General features: G+C 40.9%; 1 protein-coding gene across 1 annotated transcript in view; it reads left to right on the forward strand.

Annotated features, from left to right (window-relative positions):
- The window catches only part of TSPAN14 (tetraspanin 14), a 292,700-nt gene that overhangs the window by 226,576 nt on the left and 44,680 nt on the right, over positions 1–21,444 (forward strand). Inside the window, exons 4-5 of the mRNA XM_069240648.1 lie at positions 9,620–9,766; positions 10,584–10,754. Coding sequence (XP_069096749.1) covers positions 9,620–9,766; positions 10,584–10,754 — 318 coding nt within the window. The remainder of the gene's footprint in view (positions 1–9,619; positions 9,767–10,583; positions 10,755–21,444) is intronic.

Consider the following 21,444-nt stretch of genomic DNA (forward strand, 5'->3'; position numbering starts at 1 on the left):
TCTACCTACAGAAGCAAGGAGGCCCCCCCACCCCAATAGCCCAGCAAATCTGTTGTTGGGTGATCCATCATGGAGTACATCTCCTAGCACAATATCTTCTCAGAGTGGACAGTTATGTTACAGACCTGCTCGGCTGGATGGAGTGAGAAGTCCATGAATTAGAACTCCACCAACATGTCCTGCTTCCTAACTTTGAGATGGCATCATTCCCCCAGCGTTGTTATTTTCACCACAAATTAAATTGCAAAATGCACATACACCCCTTGTCTACGTGCAGTCCGCAGTGAATGAATTAGTCAGGTGTCTTTGCATTCACTTTCTTCTCTCCCACTTGTACTATATGTGGTCAGGAAACTGATGCAAGCCTCTCTCACTCTCATCCTGTTGACTCAACCCTTCTGGACATGTCCATTGTTTGTTAGGAGAAGCTCCCCAAAGTCAGACACCAGGACCAGTCAGCCCATCCTGGCAATTTATCTCCCAGGGTCCTAGAGTTTGATTTTTGCACCTACCACAACTGCACATGAACATACTCAGTGAAGCCTGTAGGTCCACTGCACACACCTGCTGTCCACTATAATATTCCAGACCACATTAGCTGCTTACGCCTACAATACAAGACGTCTGCTACTTCCTACATATAAACCAAGTCGGGGTTAGCCTACACATTGATTTGGCTACACCTAGCTGCTATCCTGCATCCACGTTGAACAGGGAACACTCCTCTGTTCACAATCCTTGCTTTTAAATCGTTTATGGAAGGCCTTAAATGTATCATTCCACCAAAGATGTCTTCTGCTCCCCTTTAGAATCTTATTAGTGTCCTCACCAGACTTACGGGGCCCCCTTTCGAGCCAGTGCATTCTTGTCCTCATTAAAGTCACTACATTCTTGCCCTATTCTGTTTATTTTTTTGAAGGTTGCCTTCCTTGTAACAATAAAGTCTCTTAGACATATCTGTGAACTGCAGGCCCTGATGTGGCAGGAACCTAGGTCCACAGTGAAGGAATAGGTCTTTGAACAAATTCAAAGTTCTTACTTAAAGTGGTCTCCCCATTCCACCTTAACCAAACAATCGCACTCCTAGTCTTTTTCCCACAACCTTAGTCGGTGGTGGAGAGAGCACTTCACACATTTGATGTCAAGCTTCCTCTTATCCATTACATATTTAGGACCAAGTCCTTTAGCAAAACAAAGTTTTCTTGTTGCTTTTTTGCAGCCACATAAAGGTCATTTCATTTCTAAGGGAGGGATCACCAGGTCGATTGTTAAATGCATCTAAACCTTTTTTCACTAAAGGTAAAATAACCCTCCCTTCTTGCTCTGGGCCATACTTCACCTGTAAACAGGGCCTCACTATACATCTCCTGGGGAACATACCCATAGGGGACATCTGCAAAGCTGCCTCGTGGTCCCCTCCACACACGTTCACAAAACATTGTGTGGATATTCTTGTAAGGCAGCAAGCTAGGGTTGATCAAACTGTCCTCACAACTCTTTCAGATCTTTACACCATCCACTGGCTAGCCACTGCTTGGAGGAGTACTGCTTTTCAGTGGATGCAGAACATGTGTATCTACAGCCACACATGTTAGAAACAGATTATTTACCCTATAAGCATCTATTTGTCACATAACTTGTTGCAGGTTCACATATTCCTATCCGCCTCCCCAGTACCCAATGTTCGATCCTGATATCTTCCACCTACACTTTAGTTTCTTGATGCCTGCAAGACCACTGTTGGATCCTTCTCACTACTGCATACCTACTCTGTCCTGCTGTGCGAAAAGCAATCTAACCATGGACTCTGTGCTCATTTGCATTCATGACCAGAAGAGGCGTCAGTAAGACCTTATAACTCGAAAGACTTCTTTGAAGAAAAACCAGTTGCAAAAGTCTGAACTCAAAACTAAACGTCAAGAGTGTGCAGAGATTGTGAATCTTCAGTACTACATGCAACAAACAGATGCTTACATAGTAAGTATCTTAGGGCCAGATGTAGCAATCTCCGAATTTGCGATTCGGAAATTGCGAGTCGGTGTGACTCGCAATTTCCGAATCACAAATTCGGATGCAGAACGGTGTCTCAGACACCGTCTGCGAATCGCTATGGGGTCGCAAAGACCCACCTCATTAATATTAATGAGGTGGGTCGCATTTTGCAACCCCATAGCGATTCCCTGCACTCACAGGAATGGTGGCCTGCTCGAGACAGCAGACCTCCATGTCTGTGACTGCTTTTTAAATAAAGCAGTTTTCTTTTTTGTATTGCAGCCCGTTTTCCTTAAAGGAAAACGAGTTGCAAAACAAAAAAAATAATGAAACCATTTGGTTTCGTTTTTTCAGAGTAGGCAGTGGTCCATTGGACCACTGCCTGCTCTGAAAAAACCTTTATGGCAACATTCACAAAGGGGAAGGGGTCCCATGTGGACCCCTACCCTTTTGCGAATGGGTTACCACCAGTGTGACACTGGTGGTAACTGCGAATTGCTTTGCGACCGCGTTCGCGGTCACAAAGCAATTTAGCATTGCGGTGCGAGTCGCAAATAGGAAGGGGACACCCCTTCCTATTTGCGAGTCGCATTCACATTTTGCGAGTCAGTACCGACTCGCACAATGTGAATGAGCATCGCGATGCGCATTTTGCACGGCGCAAACTGCGATTTTCGCAGTTTGCGCCATGCAAAAAGCTACCTACATCTGGCCAATAATCCTTTAAAAATGTTTATCAGTGTTGTGTAGTTTATTTATTAGTAAGGTCTCTCTTCATTTTGGTTGTGAGCTGCCAGCAACAAACCATACAGGCCGTGACATCCTAATACCAGGGATTGGCAAAACCAAAAGATCTGGGTTTAATGAGCTAAATGTTTGAAACTCCGCATATGCACATTAAGGCCAGATGCCTCTTAGAAAGGAAAGATGGTCTATATTGAAGCCTCTCACATGGAATTTAAGTGGCAAGGGAACCTTCATTAAAGTCTTCCTATCATTTCTATTGCAGAATAAATAAATAAAGGGCTTTTGCTGAAGGGTGGCTTGCTTCCAGAGCTTAATTTCACATAGAAACAAAAAGCAGACTGTATTGAACACAAAGGTGGTGGGTGGACTGCTTGCAAAAAGTCTGCCACTGGCAGTTGCTTGGACCCATATTCCAGTCCATTGTTTACTCAATATGCCACTCCAAAAAGAGACCAGCTAAAAAAAAAAAAAAAAAAAATATATATATATATATATATATATATATATATATATATATATAATTATATATATATAATTAGCCTGTGTCTTGGTCACAAAGGAACTGTCCAGTCTAGAGTACCCAACCATTTCTTTCTGACCGGTAACACAAGAAACCCCAGACTGAAGTGGGAAGAACTGGTGGGAGGAGCAGGTGGTGATTGTTAAGCGACACAGGAAAGAGGGCAGATTGAAGAATAAGGTCGAACACACCAGAGGTGAAGGGTGGGTGGGTGCAGCATCCCAAATTAGTGATACAGCGCAATCCTTAGTGCAGGATAGATGGACGGGGATAAGGATTGAGGAGCAACACACGAATCGGTGAAAGAGATTAAGCTGAGCGGACGCAAGTAGAAACGAGCATAGAGAAGCTGACAGAGAAAATTTTTGTGGTAAAATAGTCCCTTGCGCATTTGAAGGCACGCACTTCATTGGAGGCTGAACAATATACCACAACGGTCACAAATATTAGTTGAGCGAGAGAAATTTCCAAGTCAGCTTAGCTAAGACGTGTTGACAAAGTCTCAAGCCAATGGCTGAAGGTGGCTGATTGGGAAAAGTCAGTGGTTCAAGGAGGCAAACCCAAAGCCCACTCTTGAGAATATTAGAGTTAATAGGCCTGCATGGCAGTTATGCTTTTACATCTCGTACCTGAAATAAAGAGTGAGAATTGCTGGCCCAGCAATGGATTCAATAATTCATTCAGAATCGGAGGCAATAAATGAGAAACCGGTGCTGAATCCTCCAGGCACGGCGTCCCCAGGAACGTCCCAAAGAAATCATTTTTCTTACACTTCCTTTTCAAAATCTATTTTCCCTGATTGGCACAGGAAACAGGACAACATTGGCTTAAATTCTGGTTGGGTGCAGGTGATGCTTAAATACACATCGACCGGCAAATGTAATCTAGGGGTCGGGATATAATAAAAAAGCAAAGGACTGCACTTCTTTTTATGAACAGGAAAATATTCTGTATCTGTTGGGTGGTTAATTAGAGAACCAGTTTGGTTGATGACATCAAAGACTTATGCAACCTTCTTGGTATGCTGTCAGCGGTTGCAAGTCAGAAGCAAAGACAGTGAGCATTGGGTTCAACTCGGATCTCACATTTTACTTGGACGAGCTTGATACGTTAGAAGGCTCCACACCTCAGCTTTCCTGCTCTGTAAGACACTCTCTTTCCAACAGAATACATACGAAAAGGGATTGAGAATAGAAGTGGTCAGGGCTCAACCCGCTTAGCCGCTCGGGTCTAGTGTCTGAGAACAAGGAGCAAATGTAGGACCTATGAAAACTATTTAAGCATGTGTTTCCCTCTTGCCTTTAGTCTGATAGGAAGTGTTGGTCAACCAAATAACGCAGTCTCCATGTAGTGAAAGCAGGACTGAAGTACCACCTGTCTCCTGAATTTGACTCCAATCAATGCCCATGTGTTAGATAAACCCTACCTCTTCCCATACTAAGCACATTTGTTCACCTCACCAATAATTTTAGCCTGTGAATAGTTACATCTGCAACGTCACCCCTATAAGAATCAGAATGTTTATCATTCATGTGAACTGTCTGCACGTATTTTATCGGCAACTTCTCTGAAGGTTCTTAGTTGCTTTGTTTCATTGGAAGTTGTAATAATTCACTGAGATGCTTTTGTTTAAAAAAAAAAAAAAAACGAAAAAAAAACAATGGGAAACATCTATGAACTTAAGAGATTTGGAGATGGGCGCTGGACTCACTGGCATGTTCAACACCTACCCCTGAACAGATCTCTTCTGACAAGATTGTCATATCACAGTCCCCAACTGTGTTTGGTTTGAAGCAGAGGGCTGTAGTGCAGTGAAGTTGTACGCATCAGTGCTAATGGTGGGTAACTAGCAGAGTGAGGAAATAGATGGTTTAAAGGACTCAGAAAAATATTTGCACTTGGTGAAGCAGATGTCTTAATTAGAAATTATTAATGAGTGTTGATGTATTTTGAATAATGACTTATGTAGAAAATGAATAATGTGGAAAAATAATGTGCACATTTGAAATTGTGACCTTGAAGAATGGCCACCAGTGTTAACAAAATGCACTAATTAATGATTAATACGTATGAAATATTGAAAATGTATTAGATTAATGTAGTAATATGTCATATTTAGGGTTATGAAGTATGCTTTAGTTATTCATTGTAGGGCTTAAACTTAGCGAGTGTCTTGGCCTAGTTTGCCAGGCCTCATGCAGAAGCTGTATTTCTTAGCGTTTAATGGAAAATGCGGACCGAGTGAACTAACTGTGAAATGTTCATTGTTTAATAAAATGCTTAGCAGAAGTTTTCTATGAGAACCGACTAACAGGAGACAGAGTCCTTATAATGTATCAGGTTGTATGTAAAATGTGCAAGAGGTTCTTTCCCAGGATGCAAACAATGAAGACACTGACTGGAGAGGAAGATGCAACAAATTCAATACCTGATGAGCCGGATGATGAGAACATTGTAAAGCAGACCAGCCAACAACGTGTGAAGTGTGAAATACTAGAATTCATAGATTTGGTATATAAAAATTTTTGGACAGAGTAATAACGTACGATTATTTGACCAATTGGGAATTAGGGGATAGTTTGGGTGACTCTCATATGACAACGCGACAGAGGGAAACGATTCAGATCTTAACCTGTTATGAGATGCTATATTGAGAGGAGAAGAGTCTTGAGATTCTGTCATTGGGCTCATACTTTCTGACTGAGAGCCTGATGCTTTGCTGATCGATTGATGACGTGTGGGCGAAGACTGATTCTGCTTGCTGACCTATACCGTGGATAGGTAGATATGACAATATGACTGAACTGTATTTTTATGCCTTTTCTTTCAAGGTACCAACTGCGCTGTTTTTATAGTTCCTCAGTTAGATGTTTTTCAAAAATTTGTGTTTTAAATTGTTTTGCATGAAGCCCCACATGCGGATGTTAATTTGGGTTAGTTGAGATTGTGTACATGACGACTGACATTTTACAGAGACAAATGGTTGATGGACTATTTTGCTGAACTCTATGGAATATGCAGTACTATTGAAGCTGACTTTACTAATGATTTGTACTGATGCTTTAGAATGCATTCTGATTCAAGCTTTGATTAGGTTATGTTTCTTGCGTCTTTTTGGTAACCAGTATTATTAATTGCATTTGATTTGATTTGGAGATTAATCTACAGGACTTTAGCATTGTTAATATAAGGGAAATAAACTTGCTAAACTTTTACTAAAGGTGTGGTTATTCGTGGCTGAAAGGCCATGAGGCGTGACAATTACTGACTCCATTGATAATCGATTGACTAATGATTATTGATTATTGTGTCTTGATTATTGTCTATGTACTGGAGCCATGGTACGAACATCTTAAATGAGTCAAAAGGTTCATCGACCTATACACGTCACCTTGTAAGTTTACTCATTAAGGACCGACTCACTAACACTCATTCTAGGACTGTTCTAACGAGTCACTAAAAAGGTGCAATCACTATATGATACGCAAGCAGTACAAAGGGCAGAGGACGGGACTTGCAAGGTTAGTCTTTCACAATCAGTTTATAGGGTTTATTGTTGTGTACCCATTTTTGTAGCCGTCTCTGTGAAATGAAAATAAGCTTTCCGTAGTTAAAGTTTCAGTGGTTTCATTTCACAGCAGTACTGTTGACTCTCCTAGGTCCTAATTGCACTGGAAAAACTGTCAGCGAACCAGAGAGGGCAATGAGTGAATCGAGGAAGTGGTCACACAGGCACCATTTGCAAATAGCTCATGCATCTGACCATGCTGCAAAGTCCTTTTCACTCAAAGATTCAGCAAGTCTCCAAATGGCGCTGACTACCTAGAGATTGTGTAGTTCTTATGGGTACTGGAGCAAAGACTAGCCTCAGGGCTAACATGTGACATTGTCCATGTTTGTTTGTTCAGCCAGGTGAGGAGACTCGCAATTATACAGTCAGATAACATGTGGTCATATTAACTGTTGACTATTATCTAACTTATGGATGTGTGTGCTTACACTTGGGGACACACATGAGAGAAATTCGCATCACTTTCAGAAAGTGTTTGTGACAAAGCACTTTTCAGGAGGAACTTTGACTTTTAGTCATCGCTTCAGGACTCAACTTGTCCAGGAAAGGATTTTTTACTCTCTCTGTTGTGACATCTCTACTTTTTTCCGATAGATGGGTGCTGTAGGACTCGTTTTCTGATCATTTCTAAACCAGCGATTCCTTATCTTTGGATGATATTGAATGGTGACTGTTATGGACGTACAATAGATTGAGCATTTCCCCATATATCCAGAAGGTTCATATAGTTTGTTCATATGTAGTCAACTGAATAGTTGTCGCTTTTGCGAGCATAGACCCAGGAGCCAGTGAGTCATGTTACCATACCTATACCTTGCACGACGTCCAAGGAACAAAGTGGGTTGGTTACTTTGGGCATGACGCTCAAAAAATGTGCATACTTATGCATTGTAAACCTCCAGCTTCGATTTGTGCCAATGTAATCATTTTTAATAATTCACTAAACCGAATAAGATTCTAAAGGAAATCTATGAAAGTCACAGATTCTCAGTGTGTTGCATAAATTAGTCAAATCAAGTTTTGCTTTCAATTCCTTTCTATCATGGGAAAACACTTTCACTGATGGAGAAACATTTTACCCTACATACCCATGAAACAAGTAGGTGTTGCCTTTTTTTCCTTCCCTTGAAAGACACTCCAGTTTTTATAAAGAACGATTTTGTGCTTTTTTCCAGGGTAGGCCTTACTTGCAGAATCTGAATACCTATACTTTTAACAGTTTGTGTGTTCAACACATTTAGCACGTTCATCGCCAAAATTTACACAGTCACATACATGCCTTTACAATTATGACTGCAGGGAGATTAGCCAACACATTCTGTCTGATCTGTGAGTGGAACTGCCCATCAAAGCTGATTTAATGAATAAGCACCAAAAGAAGATCCACTCACACATCACTTGTTTGCTCACCTAAGTTTTGTGTGGTAAAATGTTTGTGACTCGAGATAGTATATGCCAGTGTTCCTTATTTATAGAATGTTCACGTAACTAAAGTCCTCTTGATACTAATGCACACACGATGTGGACTGGTCCTGGTATAGTTTGAGGAGGTGTAATGCCTAAAAGACTACAAGCGGAGTTGAGGGATTACCACAGTTTTGTTTCTGAAAAGGAGATCTCCAGGGTCTGGAGATCAGGCAGGCACTGGGATGGTGAGATTATTCCAGAGGTGGACTTTCTTTCCACAGAAGATCATCTCTGTTAGTTTACCATAGGTTAGTTACTCAAAAAGGTGGGTTCACAACCTGAGCTCGACTTATGCGAAATGCTTTGAACTTGGTTCACTGACATATTCACTGGCAAAAAGGTGGAGTACAAGAGCCCATGACATGGTCCAGAAAACAGAGTTGCAGTTGCTCTCCTTTTTACTGTACACAGTACTTCAGCTCTTATGTTCCCACCACACTGCCATCTTCTGAGGACTGTAACGTGTGAAAAAGCCCTCTTGTTGTGTCCTGCTTTCCATGTGTTTTTTGCGTTCCTACACCAGCATGATTATGATGCTTCATCAAATGTTTCTATGTCACTTGGATTTTTGCTATCGCCTTGACCAGAGGCTGAGCAGGAACGTCCCATGTTCCTTGTAGGATATCGTGATCTATACACTTGCAACCTGTAATTGATATTCTTAAGTATATCCTGAGCTATGAATAAAGAAGCCAACTGTTTGTACTGCAGCTTCCGGACTGATTACTGGGCACAAGGGACTTTGCAAATCACCTGTATTGTTTTCCTTGCCGTGTTTTTGTAGCTATTATTCAATATTTTAAGAATATCCAGCAAAACCATCTAATCCTACCAGTCAGAAGTTTCTTTTCATAACAGATTGATTAGGCCAGGAAACTCTGATATCGCATGGCAAAGTGTAACCATTTTGTAAATTCTTAACATGAAACAGTGGGAATCCAGTTACAAGACAAATTTCAAGATGTAATTTTTGTGTCAAAAATGTTGGTGCTGCTTACAGTTAGCATATTTAACACCCCACATGCAACGGTGCAAAGATTCACTGCTGTAATCATGCGCAGCTTCATAACAAAATTGTTTCCTCTTCACATCAACCTGCTGTCTTAGCCTGACAGCATGTGACTGAAATGTTCGTAAAATGTTTTAAATGTGAATGTTCACTTCAGTGTCATCTCCAATCTCTGCCTTCTGCAAACATCACATGCTCTTACCATTGGAGCGAAAACTAAATCAGACTGAGTACGTGATCATACGTTGCAATTGCCAATCGTTTATAAAGGATAAATAGTTAATTTTGGTAAAATGTTTGTTTTCTGTAACAGGGTGTTCTGTCCGACATTACAAAGGTCACCCGCCTCCATGGCTTTGATCCTGTTTACCTCGTCCTCTTGGTGGGGATGGTGATGTTCGTGCTTGGCTTCGCTGGATGTGTAGGTGCACTCCGGGAGAATATTTGCCTCTTGAAATTTGTGAGTATCAAATAAAGGAAGTTGTTTTGATCAGTGTGTTCGGAAATGTTTTTCAGACAAGGGTAAGCAATCTCCAAGTCACTGGACAGTGCACTGGTTTCACCCTTTCGAGTTACTTGTTCCAAACTGGTCCTCAGTTGGTAGTGATTGAAGTTCACCCAGATGGAAACGTTGTTCCTGTAACACTGCAACAGTCTAACAGCTTCACCGGCCTTCACATAATTATTTGCTTTGCTCAGTGGTTATGTGTTCAGTAATTTAGTTGCAGTTTCAAGTGAACTTTAGTGTAGGCTATTTCTACATCAATAAAAGTTCTTGTCTTGATTGTCACTCTGGCTGATAAATTGAGGCAACATATTCCATCTCAACTTCCATCTCACTCTCTTGAGGACCTTTGCAAAGTAGGGTTGAAGCTTAGTGTTGGCCTAGTTTGGAGGGAAACACGAATTGCCACTTTTTGTGTTTAACTTGTTTAGTGAATTCTTGACTTTAATTCAACGTGTTTGTGTTTCTGTAATCCCTATTCATACATATATACTTAATAATTATGTTTTATTGAAGGCAAGTGTAACCAATTATGTGGATTGCAGACCTTACATTTACACTTGTTCATGGTTTTGTGAGACTCCAGCATTGACAGCATTTCCATTTATTCTTTTGTAAGACCTGTGTCATGGTCATTGTGCTGTAAGTTCAAAAAGCCAGGAACCGACTTGAGGAACCTTAAGAAGACGCAAGCGTTTGATGTAAGGATGTGTGACAAGATGATGTGAAAGGGCCAGTGTAACCATTTACTTGCACTTTTCTCTCTCTTCAGTTCTGTGGCGCCATCGTTTTGATCTTTTTCTTGGAATTGGCAGTGGCCGTGCTGGCTTTCCTTTTCCAGGACTGGGTGAGAGACAGGGTCAAGGAGTTCTTCGAGAACAATATTAAGGCTTACCGAGATGATATTGACCTCCAGAACCTCATCGACTCGCTGCAGAAAGCTGTAAGATTGACACTTGTTTTTCCTCATATTTGCTAGGATTTCTTTATAAGGTCGTTTTTTTCTTCATCTTAAGTCAGATTTTTTTTTTTTAAACATGTTCATCTCAATTAATGCATTTTTCTTGCTCTGCTTGATGATATAATACGATTGGAGAACAGTCACTTGAGACGATTCCCCCCCATTATCTTATTTAGATGAGACCTGAGAGGAATTAAACTGAGGATGGAGCAATGACAATTTAAGGACTAATACTTATTGATGGCATATTTGGCACCTAATTGTATCTCATAACACCATTCTTGACTATTTCATCCAGGCCAGCAATGCTGTAACTCCATTCACAACACTAAACACTCCCACACCACATCGAACTAAGGTCCATTAATGTTAAACAGCTCCTACCAAAATTTCCCTTTATTCAGACCCCCGACCTTTTCACGTTTTTGCAAATTACAAAATTACCGCGAAATTGGCTAAGAATTGCATTGACTGCAATTTCAGTCCTGGGCACTGCAAAACTGTCTCGTAAACATTTGATTTCCCTTTTATTGCAGGTTTAGATTCAGCAGTTTGAGGGTTTCAGTGCACAGCATTTCTCTTGCGGCTAGCCTGATGCCTCTTCTCCGGATTGAGGAGAGCCAGGAAGACAGACCTGTTTATAGTTTATCGAAGAGTTTCTCAAGAGCATGCACCTGTCTTACGCTCTGCTATTTTTATTCTTTTTTTATTCATGTAAACCTGTGGGCAAAAACCACATTGCTGTGGAGGGCAAAGTAGCCAGGTTCATATCTGCATCCTTAGAGACTTTCCAAAGATGACCTGTGATGTTTTGCATTTGGGCAATGCAAAGTATTTACAGAGCTCTACTGAATTTCCTCTGTTCCAAAATAGGACAAGGACAGTGTCTGCAGTGCATGAAAAACGGATGAGCACTATGATCCTGAGTGGAGTGAAAGTGGGGGCAGGGCAAATATGTGGCTAAACAGAACAGAATATGCTGTAACTATTTTGGTAGTCTTTTAAATTCATGTAAACGAAAATAAAATAATGCACACCTTAAATGGAAAATAAATGTCAATTCACCTTATTAATGGAAAATGCGCTATTTAGTTATGAGATCTCAATTGGTTAATATAATCATTGCTGATGTCTATGTCTAATCGGAGAGTCACATAATTAATCCTGGGTGGCGCAGTAGGGAATAGAGGCTTGTGTATTTATAGTGCTATGAGATTTAAGCCTGTGAAAAATTGCATAATAAATACGTAAGTCATAAGGACTCCTCAGTGGATATCACAAATATTTTTACATGGGAATGAATAACTTGTTGCATTCCCTACAGATCTTCCGGGTGAGCCCCACAATACTTTACTTTGTAAAAAAGAAACTCTTTTATATATTCATGAGTAATGGCTATAAAGCAAACCTGAGAAAATATCTGTGGGCCTGATGTACAAAGTACTGTTGAGGTCGCAGATGAAGGGATTCGCAGAATCTGGCCGTTTGCGACTGAAAAAATGCTTTTTTATGTACAAACACCAACTTGCGATTCTATAGAATCGCAGTTTGTTTGTTATTTGGTATTTGGAATGGGCATGTTTAGGGCATCTCTTCCAAATACCTACACACATTGTTGTATATATTAATAACTTTCAACCGAATTCTGGTCGTAAAACATTAATATTTTATCAGCAGTTCAAAATCGATGGTAACCTGTTCGCAAATCGGAAGTGTCCCCATGGGGTCCCTTTCCCCTTGAAGTAAGTTTATAAAAAAAAATAAAAAAGCAGGTAGTGGTCCCACAGACCACTGTCTACTCTTGAAAAATGAAAGTTAAGCTTTTATTTTTTTCCTGAGCTAATCCCCTTTTCCTTAAAAAAAAAAAAAACAAAAAAAAAAAAAAAACTTTGCTTTACTTAAAAGCAGTCATAGACATGGTTGTCAGCTGACCCTAACAGGCCACCATCCCTGTGATAACCATCATTCCTAATGGTTTGCAAACAGGGACCTACCTTATTAATATTTGAGATAGGTCTCTCTGTGACCCACAAGGAATCGGTAATCTAAAAATAAAAGTTTCATACATTACGAATAGCGATCTGCTGATTGTGATTTGGAGAAAAAAGGGTTTTGGAAATCGTTATTCCCATTGTTAGTACATTTGGTCCTATGTTCCATGTACTCTAAAATGGGCTATCACTTTGTTTTAGGTGAATCGTATCTAGCTACTTTTGCTTTCAGAGGAACTTGGGGTCTCGGAATTCTTTGTAAGGGACATCCAGGTGGACCTTGCAAATAATCGTGTAGGGATTGAGTAACTGTGGTCCTGGTACCTAGCACTGACATGAGCTTTACCAATATTCTCCTAAAGCACAAATATCTTCTCATTAAATGAGTATTCTTTTACTTTCCTTATGAACAAAACTCAGAGAAACTTTTTCCTGATTCTTGTGTTCACTCTCCATCCCTCTATATCACAGTTGGTGTACCTACAAACACATCACCAGTAACTGTGTAGCACTGTAACTTTCCTTTACGTAACACAATGGAGACTTCCCCAGCAGCTTTGGCTTCTCAGTTTAGTCAACATACTATTCTCATGATTTACTTGAACACTTTGATACAGAGCCTGTGTGTGTGTGCGCAGTTACATTGTCTTCAGTCTAATGTTTCCTATTCAGCTAAAATAGTGTTACAAGCCTTGAGTCCCCAGTGCCATCACTCACACCCTCGTCTACACCCCGATCTCACATCACACCTTTACAGAGACCCTAAGCCATTCTTTCATCACTCCGGTCTCCAGGCCTAGCATAGAGAACGCAATAAGAATATCCTTGTGGGTGTTTAGGCTTGGCCCGTATTTATGCTTAACAAACAGAGTTGGTGACACACCCTAGTCAATAATAAGAATAGACAGTTATGTCCTTAAGTAACAAATTAGCAGAACAATTTGAAAAAGCATTGATGTGAATTGTTTTAAAATGCATAATTTTATTTTATTTTATTGCAGTCTAATTAAATGTACTAATTCATCAAGTCCTGTTTTTTTATTTCTCAATTAATGTATATGAAAATGTTCACTTGTTTCCCAGCACGACTTCTAAGCATATCAGAGAGCTTTAAACCACTTCTTACACCCTACAGTGCTACACAATGACATAACACCTAATACTAAAAGCAGACACTTGTATCACAGACAGCATCTTAGTTTGAAAACACAGATGTGAATGTGTTATGTTACCATGTTATGTATTTGTTGGTTTCCCGTATTTAAAAGACTGGACTGGGATCTTCTTATCTCTGACTTTAAAGCTTGCAGTGTTCGCACTGCTTGTGTTTCATCACTGGACAGCCCACCATTCAGCTGAACATATCAGACAACATCTTACATGGATACAGCATAGATTTTGATATGCCTTCCTGTTGGCTGTCGCGGTTCTGCCCTCTCCACCTACTACGAAATAATGAAAAACAATCACCATTCACAATACACACTCCCAAGATATTACCAGGCTATTCATCAGAGTCAGATCTGCTATGTAGCTGGCTATCCTCAAACATTCTACAACTCCCACCACCCAAAACTGACATTAGAGAGTCATGTCAAGATATGCCTATAATTTATCTTACCCAAATCGAACAATATAGAGAGTCCTCTGACACCCAAGGTACACAAGACTGCACCAAATCCCTACATTTGGCAGAGGACTGCGATTTTAATAGCATGTCCCTGTCATCATCACCACCACAAACAGATTTATAACATGTTAGCTCATCTATACTATGCCCACATTCTCATACTCAAAATATTACATCAACTCTAACTTTGTAGTGATGGAAGCCCACATAGTGGTCAGATCTGACTTGTCCAAGGAAAGCCATTAACTATATTGCAACCAAATAAATAGTAAGTCCTTCAACACTCGCATAAGTTTACACACTAGACGTCAAAGGTCAGGCACATCTTAATTTTCATGTTCAGCAGTAAGATCATCACTAAGTAATGCTTTGAACACACCATTCTCTAACTAGCCAAACATAACTCTTAATGAAGATCCCAGAACCGATTGAAAAGGGCATCAAGACTCTAAAAATGCTAGACCAACACTAGAGAAAGAAGTGTGCTGCACATATTCTGAAAACACATCATAGGTGATTTAGTGTTGTATGTATAGGAAACAGTCTTCATTAACCCGTTAGTTGCTGGAGCCCCTCCCCCCCCGCCCAAAAACCAGTGCTGAGCCATTTTTTGGCTATTTGGGGTAGTTCATGCTTAGGCCTTCTCAACTTTTTGTCCACATAAGCTTTCCACGCCAAATTTATGTCCTTTTTTTCAAACATCCTAGAGATTCTAAAGGTACCCAGAGTTTGTGGGTTCTCCTGAAGGAGGCCAAGAAATTAGCCAAAGAACAGGTAAAATGTATTTTTTTTCCGAAAAAAGGGCCGCCGAAGAAACGTGTTTTTTTCCCTGAAAATTGTATTAACAAAGGGTTTGCGATGCTAAAATCTCCATCTTCCCAGCTTTCAGCAACAGGCAGACTTGAATCAGAATGCCACATTTTTCAACACAATTTTGGCATTTTACTGGGACATACCCCATTTTTAGTATTTTTTGTGCTTTAAGCCTCCTTCCTGTTAGTGACTGAAATGGGTATGAAACCAATGCTGGATCCCAGACAGCTAAACATTTCTGCAAAGTAGACAACATTCTGATTCCAGCAAGAGGTCATTTGTGTAGATCCTTCAAGGCTTTCCTACAGAAAGTAACAGCTAAAATGAAAATATATTGAAATTGAGGTGAAAAAAGAGCATTTCTGGCCACATTTTCATCTATAACTTTTTCCAGCTGTGGCAGACTTTTAAAAGCAATATATCATTACGTCTGCCGGACTCTTCTGGTTGGGGGATACATAGGGCTTGTGGGTTCATCAAAAACCCTAGGTACCCAGAGCCAATAAATGAGCTGCACCTTGCAGTGGGTTTTCATTGTATACCGGGTATACACCAATTCATTTGGTGAAATATATGACTGAAAAATAGGTATCAAGGAAACCCTTTGTATTTCCAAAATGGGCACAAGAAAAGGTGTTGAGAAGCAGTGGTTATTTGCACATCTCTGAATTCCGGTGTCCCCATACCAGCATGTGAATTACAAGGCATTTCTTAAATAGATGTCTTTTTTACACACAGTCTTACATTTGGAAGGAATAAATGTAGAGAAAGACAAGGGGCAATAACGTGTTGTGCTATTTTGTGTTCCCCCAAGTCTCCCGATAAAAATGGTACCTCACTTGTGTGGGTAGGTCTACTGCCCGCGACAGGAAACGCAACATGAACACATCACATTTTCATTTTGAAATCTGATGTGTTTTTTGGAAAGTGCCTAGCTGTGGTCCTTGGCATCCAGCTCAGCCAGCACCTAGGGAAACCTACCAAAGCTGTGCATTTTGAGAACTAGACACCTAGGGGAATCCAGTATGGGGTGACTAAGGGGCTCTCACCAGGTTCTATTACTCAGAATCCTTTGCAAACCTCAAAATTTGGCAAATAAAACACTTTTCCCTCACATTTCGGTGCTGCAAAGTTCTGGAATCTGAGGTGAGCCACAAACTTCCTTCCACCCAGCGTTCCCCCAAGTCTCCCAATAAAAACGGTGCCTCACTTGTGTGAGTACGCCTAGTGCCCGCGACCGGAATGCCCCAAAACACAACATGGACACATCACATTTTTCCAATGAAAGCGGACATCTTTTTTTGTACAAAGTGCCTACCTGTGGATTTTGGCCTCTAGCTCAGCCGGCACGTAGAGAAACTTAGCAAACCTATATATTTTTGGAAACTAGACACCTAGGATAATTCAGAATGGGGTGACTTGTGGGGCTCTCACCATGTTATGTTACCCAGAATCCTGTGCAAACCTCAAAGTTTTGCAAAAAAATACTTTCCCCTCAGATTTAGGTGCTGCAAAGTTCTGGAATCTGAGAGGACCCACAAACTTCCTTCCACTCAGCATTCCACCAAGTCTCCCAATAAAAACTGTACCTCACTTGTGGTGTAGGCCTAGTGCCTGCGACGAGTAATGCCCCAAAACGTGGACACCTCACAGTTTCACAAAGAAAACTAACCTTTTTTTTGCAGCGTGCGTAGCTGTGGTCTTTGGCCTCTAACTCAGCCGGCACCTAGGGAAACCTATCAAACCTATACATTTTTGAAAACTAGACATCTAAGGGAATTTAGAATGTGGGTCTCTCACCAGGTTCTGTTACCCAAAATCCTTTGCAAACCTCAAAATGTGGCAAAATAAAACACTTTTTACTCACATTTCGGTGATAGCTCTGGAACCTGAGAGGAGCCACAAATTTCCTTCCACCCAGTATTCCCCCAAGTCCCTCAATAATAACGGGACCTCACTTGTGTGGGAAGGCCTAGTGCCCGCGACAGGAAAGGCCCCAAAACGCAGCATGGACACATCAGATTTTTACATTGAAAACGGATGTGTTTTTTGAAAGCGCCTAGCTGTGGATTTTGGTCCCTAGCTCAGCCGGTACGTAGGAAAACCTACCAAACCTGTGTATTTTTTTTAAACTAGACACCTAGGGGAACCCAGGATGGGGTAACTTGTGGCACTCTCACCAGGTTCTGTTACCCAGAATCCTTTGCAAACCTCAATATGTAGCAAAACAAAAACACTTTTTCCTCACATTTTGGTGTTAGAAAGTTCTGGAATCTGAGAGGAGCCACAAATTTCCATCCACCCAGCCCTCCCCCATGTCTCCCGATAAAAATGGTACCTCACTTGTGTGGGTAGGCCTAGTGCCTGTGTCGGTAAAAGGTCACACAACAGTCAATGTTGGACCTTACATGAGGGCAACTGTTTACTCTGGGGTGATCCATTCCTGACGCAGGCACTAGGTACAGGCACTCAAGTGGGATAGCGTTTTTATCAGGACATGTGGGGAAACAGTGGGTGGTAGGAATTTTTGTGGATCCCAGCATATTCCTGTAGTTTCTGTGACAGAATTGCAAGAAGGAATAGAGTTCTTAATCAATATTTTAGCTTTGCAGGGTATTCTGGGTAAAAAAAACATTGGGGAATCCCCACAAGTCACACCTTTGTGGACTCTCCCGGATGTCTAGTATCCAGAAATGTCTGGGTTTGGTAGGTTTCCCTATATGGCCGCTGAGCCCAGGACCAAAAACGCAGGTGCCTGCCTTACTAAACCAGGTTGTTTTGTGATAGATAATTTTGATGTCTTCACAATACGATTTAGACGGTGGAATTTGGGGCTGAACTAAACTGGGGAGCTCCCAAGAGAGCACTCTCTCTGTGCTTGCCGCCACATGCACCTGTTCTCTGGGTTGGGCTAACCCACCATTGTCCCGCTGCACGGACTGTACTTGCGAAGAAACAGCAGGACTGTGTTCATCACCTCCCTCAATCACTGTAAGAGGAGTTATTAAATCGAACTCCTCCGACTGAAAAGTCACTCTCAGAGTCTGCGTCATTGTCCTATCCCTCTGATGCTGTGTCAGTATCTGCTGTCTCAGTCTCTGATCCTCCTTCAGAGCTGTCCTCTATAACCTGAGTTAGGGCTTGAGAGGCAGTCATCCAACGAGATGCCATCTCTGCTACTGGCTAAACTGTCGCTCTAAAACACTAGCCTACGTAGACAGTCACAAAATTGCTGTGCTGTGTGTGATACCTGAAACAGTAGGGCTCACGTTACCTTCGCTTCTTCCCTCTATCAGCATGTTCTCTCAAGACACTCGAAAAAACAAAAAAGACACACTATTACTTCACCTTGTCACATATCAATGGTCACGTTCTTTAGCGCCTCTAGTGCCCTGTCCAACAATCATTATTGGTTCTCCCACTCCTTCCTCCTCCGATTCCCTCACTACCACCCAGCAAAAGTGCATTTCATCTCTCCATAGCCCCCCTCGCTCATACATTTCATTTGTATTATAGCGCAGGTAATGGCTGGCTTTACTAATCCACTCAGCTATTCACATATAATACAGTTTTGATCCTTGCAGTGGGCATATAAACCTTCTGCGCTAATTTAAGGCATCAAAACTGTCACTAGACAAAAATCATATCCTTTTCTACCAGAAACATAATCACAAGAGTTACTTGACTTTGTTTATTGCTGCCTAAAAGCTACAGTTGGAATGCATCAGTGGAGTATGTGCATTGCTTTCAAGACGCAAGCTGTAACTGCAAGAGAACTGATGGCGAATATATATATATATATATATATATATATATATATATATATATATGAATAAATATATATATATATATATATATATATATATATATATATATATATATATCACTTTTAAATGTGGGTGTAATTTTCCAGGGGACCGATCACAGCCTCCAGGGAAACCACACGTGTTGACAAAAGTGGTGGATAGATATCTATATAGATATCTTTGGATAGATTTATCTATATGTGGATAGATATATTGTGTGTATGTATATATATATATATATATATATATATATATATATATGTATATATATATATAATTTTAACAGCTGTATGGTTTCCTTTGGGGCCATAGTGGCCTGTCAATTTCATTAAAAAAACATTTTTTTTTACACCCCAGTGTTGAGGGGGATGGGGGGGGTCGTGATCGCACCCCCTAGGGGTAAACCTACATTAAACAAAATAATAATAATAGCCCGGGTGGTGGCTTCAGGGTGGCGTTTTCCGAGGGGGGGGCAGCCACCCCCGCCAAGTGAATTCCCTGGTGTCTTGTGGGTGTTTCCTGGCCCTGCACTCCGATCGAGGGCCAGGAAACCCGTTCAGGAAGTCCTCTTTTGAAAGGGGAGAATCTCCCCTTTCAAACGAGGCCTTCCCGACATCGGAGAGGCCAGTTTGGTCCCGTTTTCCCCACCAGAGCGGGAGCTTCCTGCTCCGGTGGGGAAAACAGATAGTGACATTAGCGCACCTCGAGGCGTGCTGACGTCACGAAGGGGAGTGGCAGGGGGAGGCACGGAAGATCTTCTGTGTCTCCCGTGGTTTTTTTAATAAAAAAAAAAAATACTCAGATGCAGCGCATCAGTGGATTTTTTTAATCCCCTCCCTGGTGTCGGCCACTGGTCTTGACCCGCACCAGGGAGGTAGTGCAGCGTTAGCCAGTGGCCGATGCCTGCACTGAAGCGGTTAAGTGGTCGGTCTCCCCTCCACTGTGTGATGGGTGCATTGATATCAGTGACACTGAATACAGCGAACAAGACGTTTACCACTTTTGGGCTGATGTCCCGCTCCACCAAACTCCAAATAATGCTTATAGCTTAATGCTTATAGCTTGAATCGTTGTAAGGGTAAAGCATGCTTCCGCTGTTCAGAATATAGTTACATTGGGTAATAATATATCTGTTATTTTAGAGCCCTTAGAAATGGCAGTAGTGCACTATGGAGCGCTGTGTGAAAAAATGAATATTATACAAGACCATCATACTTACCTTATATAAAGCAAGCAGTTAAGACAAACATGCACCCCATTTGGCACCTCAGAATAAATAGGAAGAATGCCCTTCAAATAGCAATGCCACAACTGTAGAAAGACGGTCTTATACTTTGTGAACCTGTAAACTTGATCTAAGACACTATCCTAAGTATTTCTCACCAACCAATTTTTCACTAGTGGTCCGTGTTTTTCTAAGCCTTATTACAGATATACTTCATACACTAAATTCAAAAAATCATTTTCCACTTTAATAACGACCCAACTCCCAGGAGCAGCCCTTCAGTCCCCAACCTGAAAAGCATATTATATCTTGCAACCAATGAATAAGTAGCATCCCACTTTGTCACAAATCATTGTAATAATGGATGTTTCAAACATTGTCTTGGCTAATTATAACAACAGGAACAAAAATGCTAGATTTGGGAGATCATGGTGCCCATCTAACAAGACGCAACTTCTCAAATCCAGCAAAATACCCTTTTACATAAGTCATTAAGGTACCAGGGATGAACAAGCTCATTCCTTTGACATACCTTTTGCCTCTAAAATGAAAGAAAGGCTGATTTAAAACTTCTTATGTCTCAAATAGGCAACCTATTAACAATCTCTGAATAACTATAAAAAATACACCCCCCCCCACACAAATCATAACAAATGTATTTAACTCTGTCACCCCCGCCCCCAAATCATTTCCTAAGCAGGGACAAATACCCCTCCAGAAGAGCTCAGTTCGCTGACTGAGAGGACCACACATGAAAATGCATCATTTTGCATATGGAAGTTTAACAGGTGGGCTCCTCACTCTTCAAAATGCTTTACCCATTTTGCAAAAAGCTCCTGAAAACCATCAACATTTCCAATGAAACGTGTACCTTTTTTCTTTTTATTTATATATATATATATATATATATATATATATATATATATATATATATATATATATATATATATATATACACACATACACCTCCTATTGATCTGTAGACATTTTGCACCATGCTTATTTTGAAGCCATGCACCAACAAATGAAATTGGACCCTAGTTTAGCAGCAAGTGTCAAGGTTAATAGACCCAGAGCAAAAATCCTCTCCAGCTATAAACATATTACTTAAACACACAACATTAGGAGAACAAGGGTAAAAAAAAAACGTACCAAGTTTCTGATGAAACTTTGGAGAAAGACTTACAAAAACTATACTAGGAGACAG

The sequence above is a fragment of the Pleurodeles waltl genome, chromosome 6 (assembly GCF_031143425.1).
Source record: "Pleurodeles waltl isolate 20211129_DDA chromosome 6, aPleWal1.hap1.20221129, whole genome shotgun sequence".
Classification (NCBI taxonomy): domain Eukaryota; kingdom Metazoa; phylum Chordata; class Amphibia; order Caudata; family Salamandridae; genus Pleurodeles; species Pleurodeles waltl.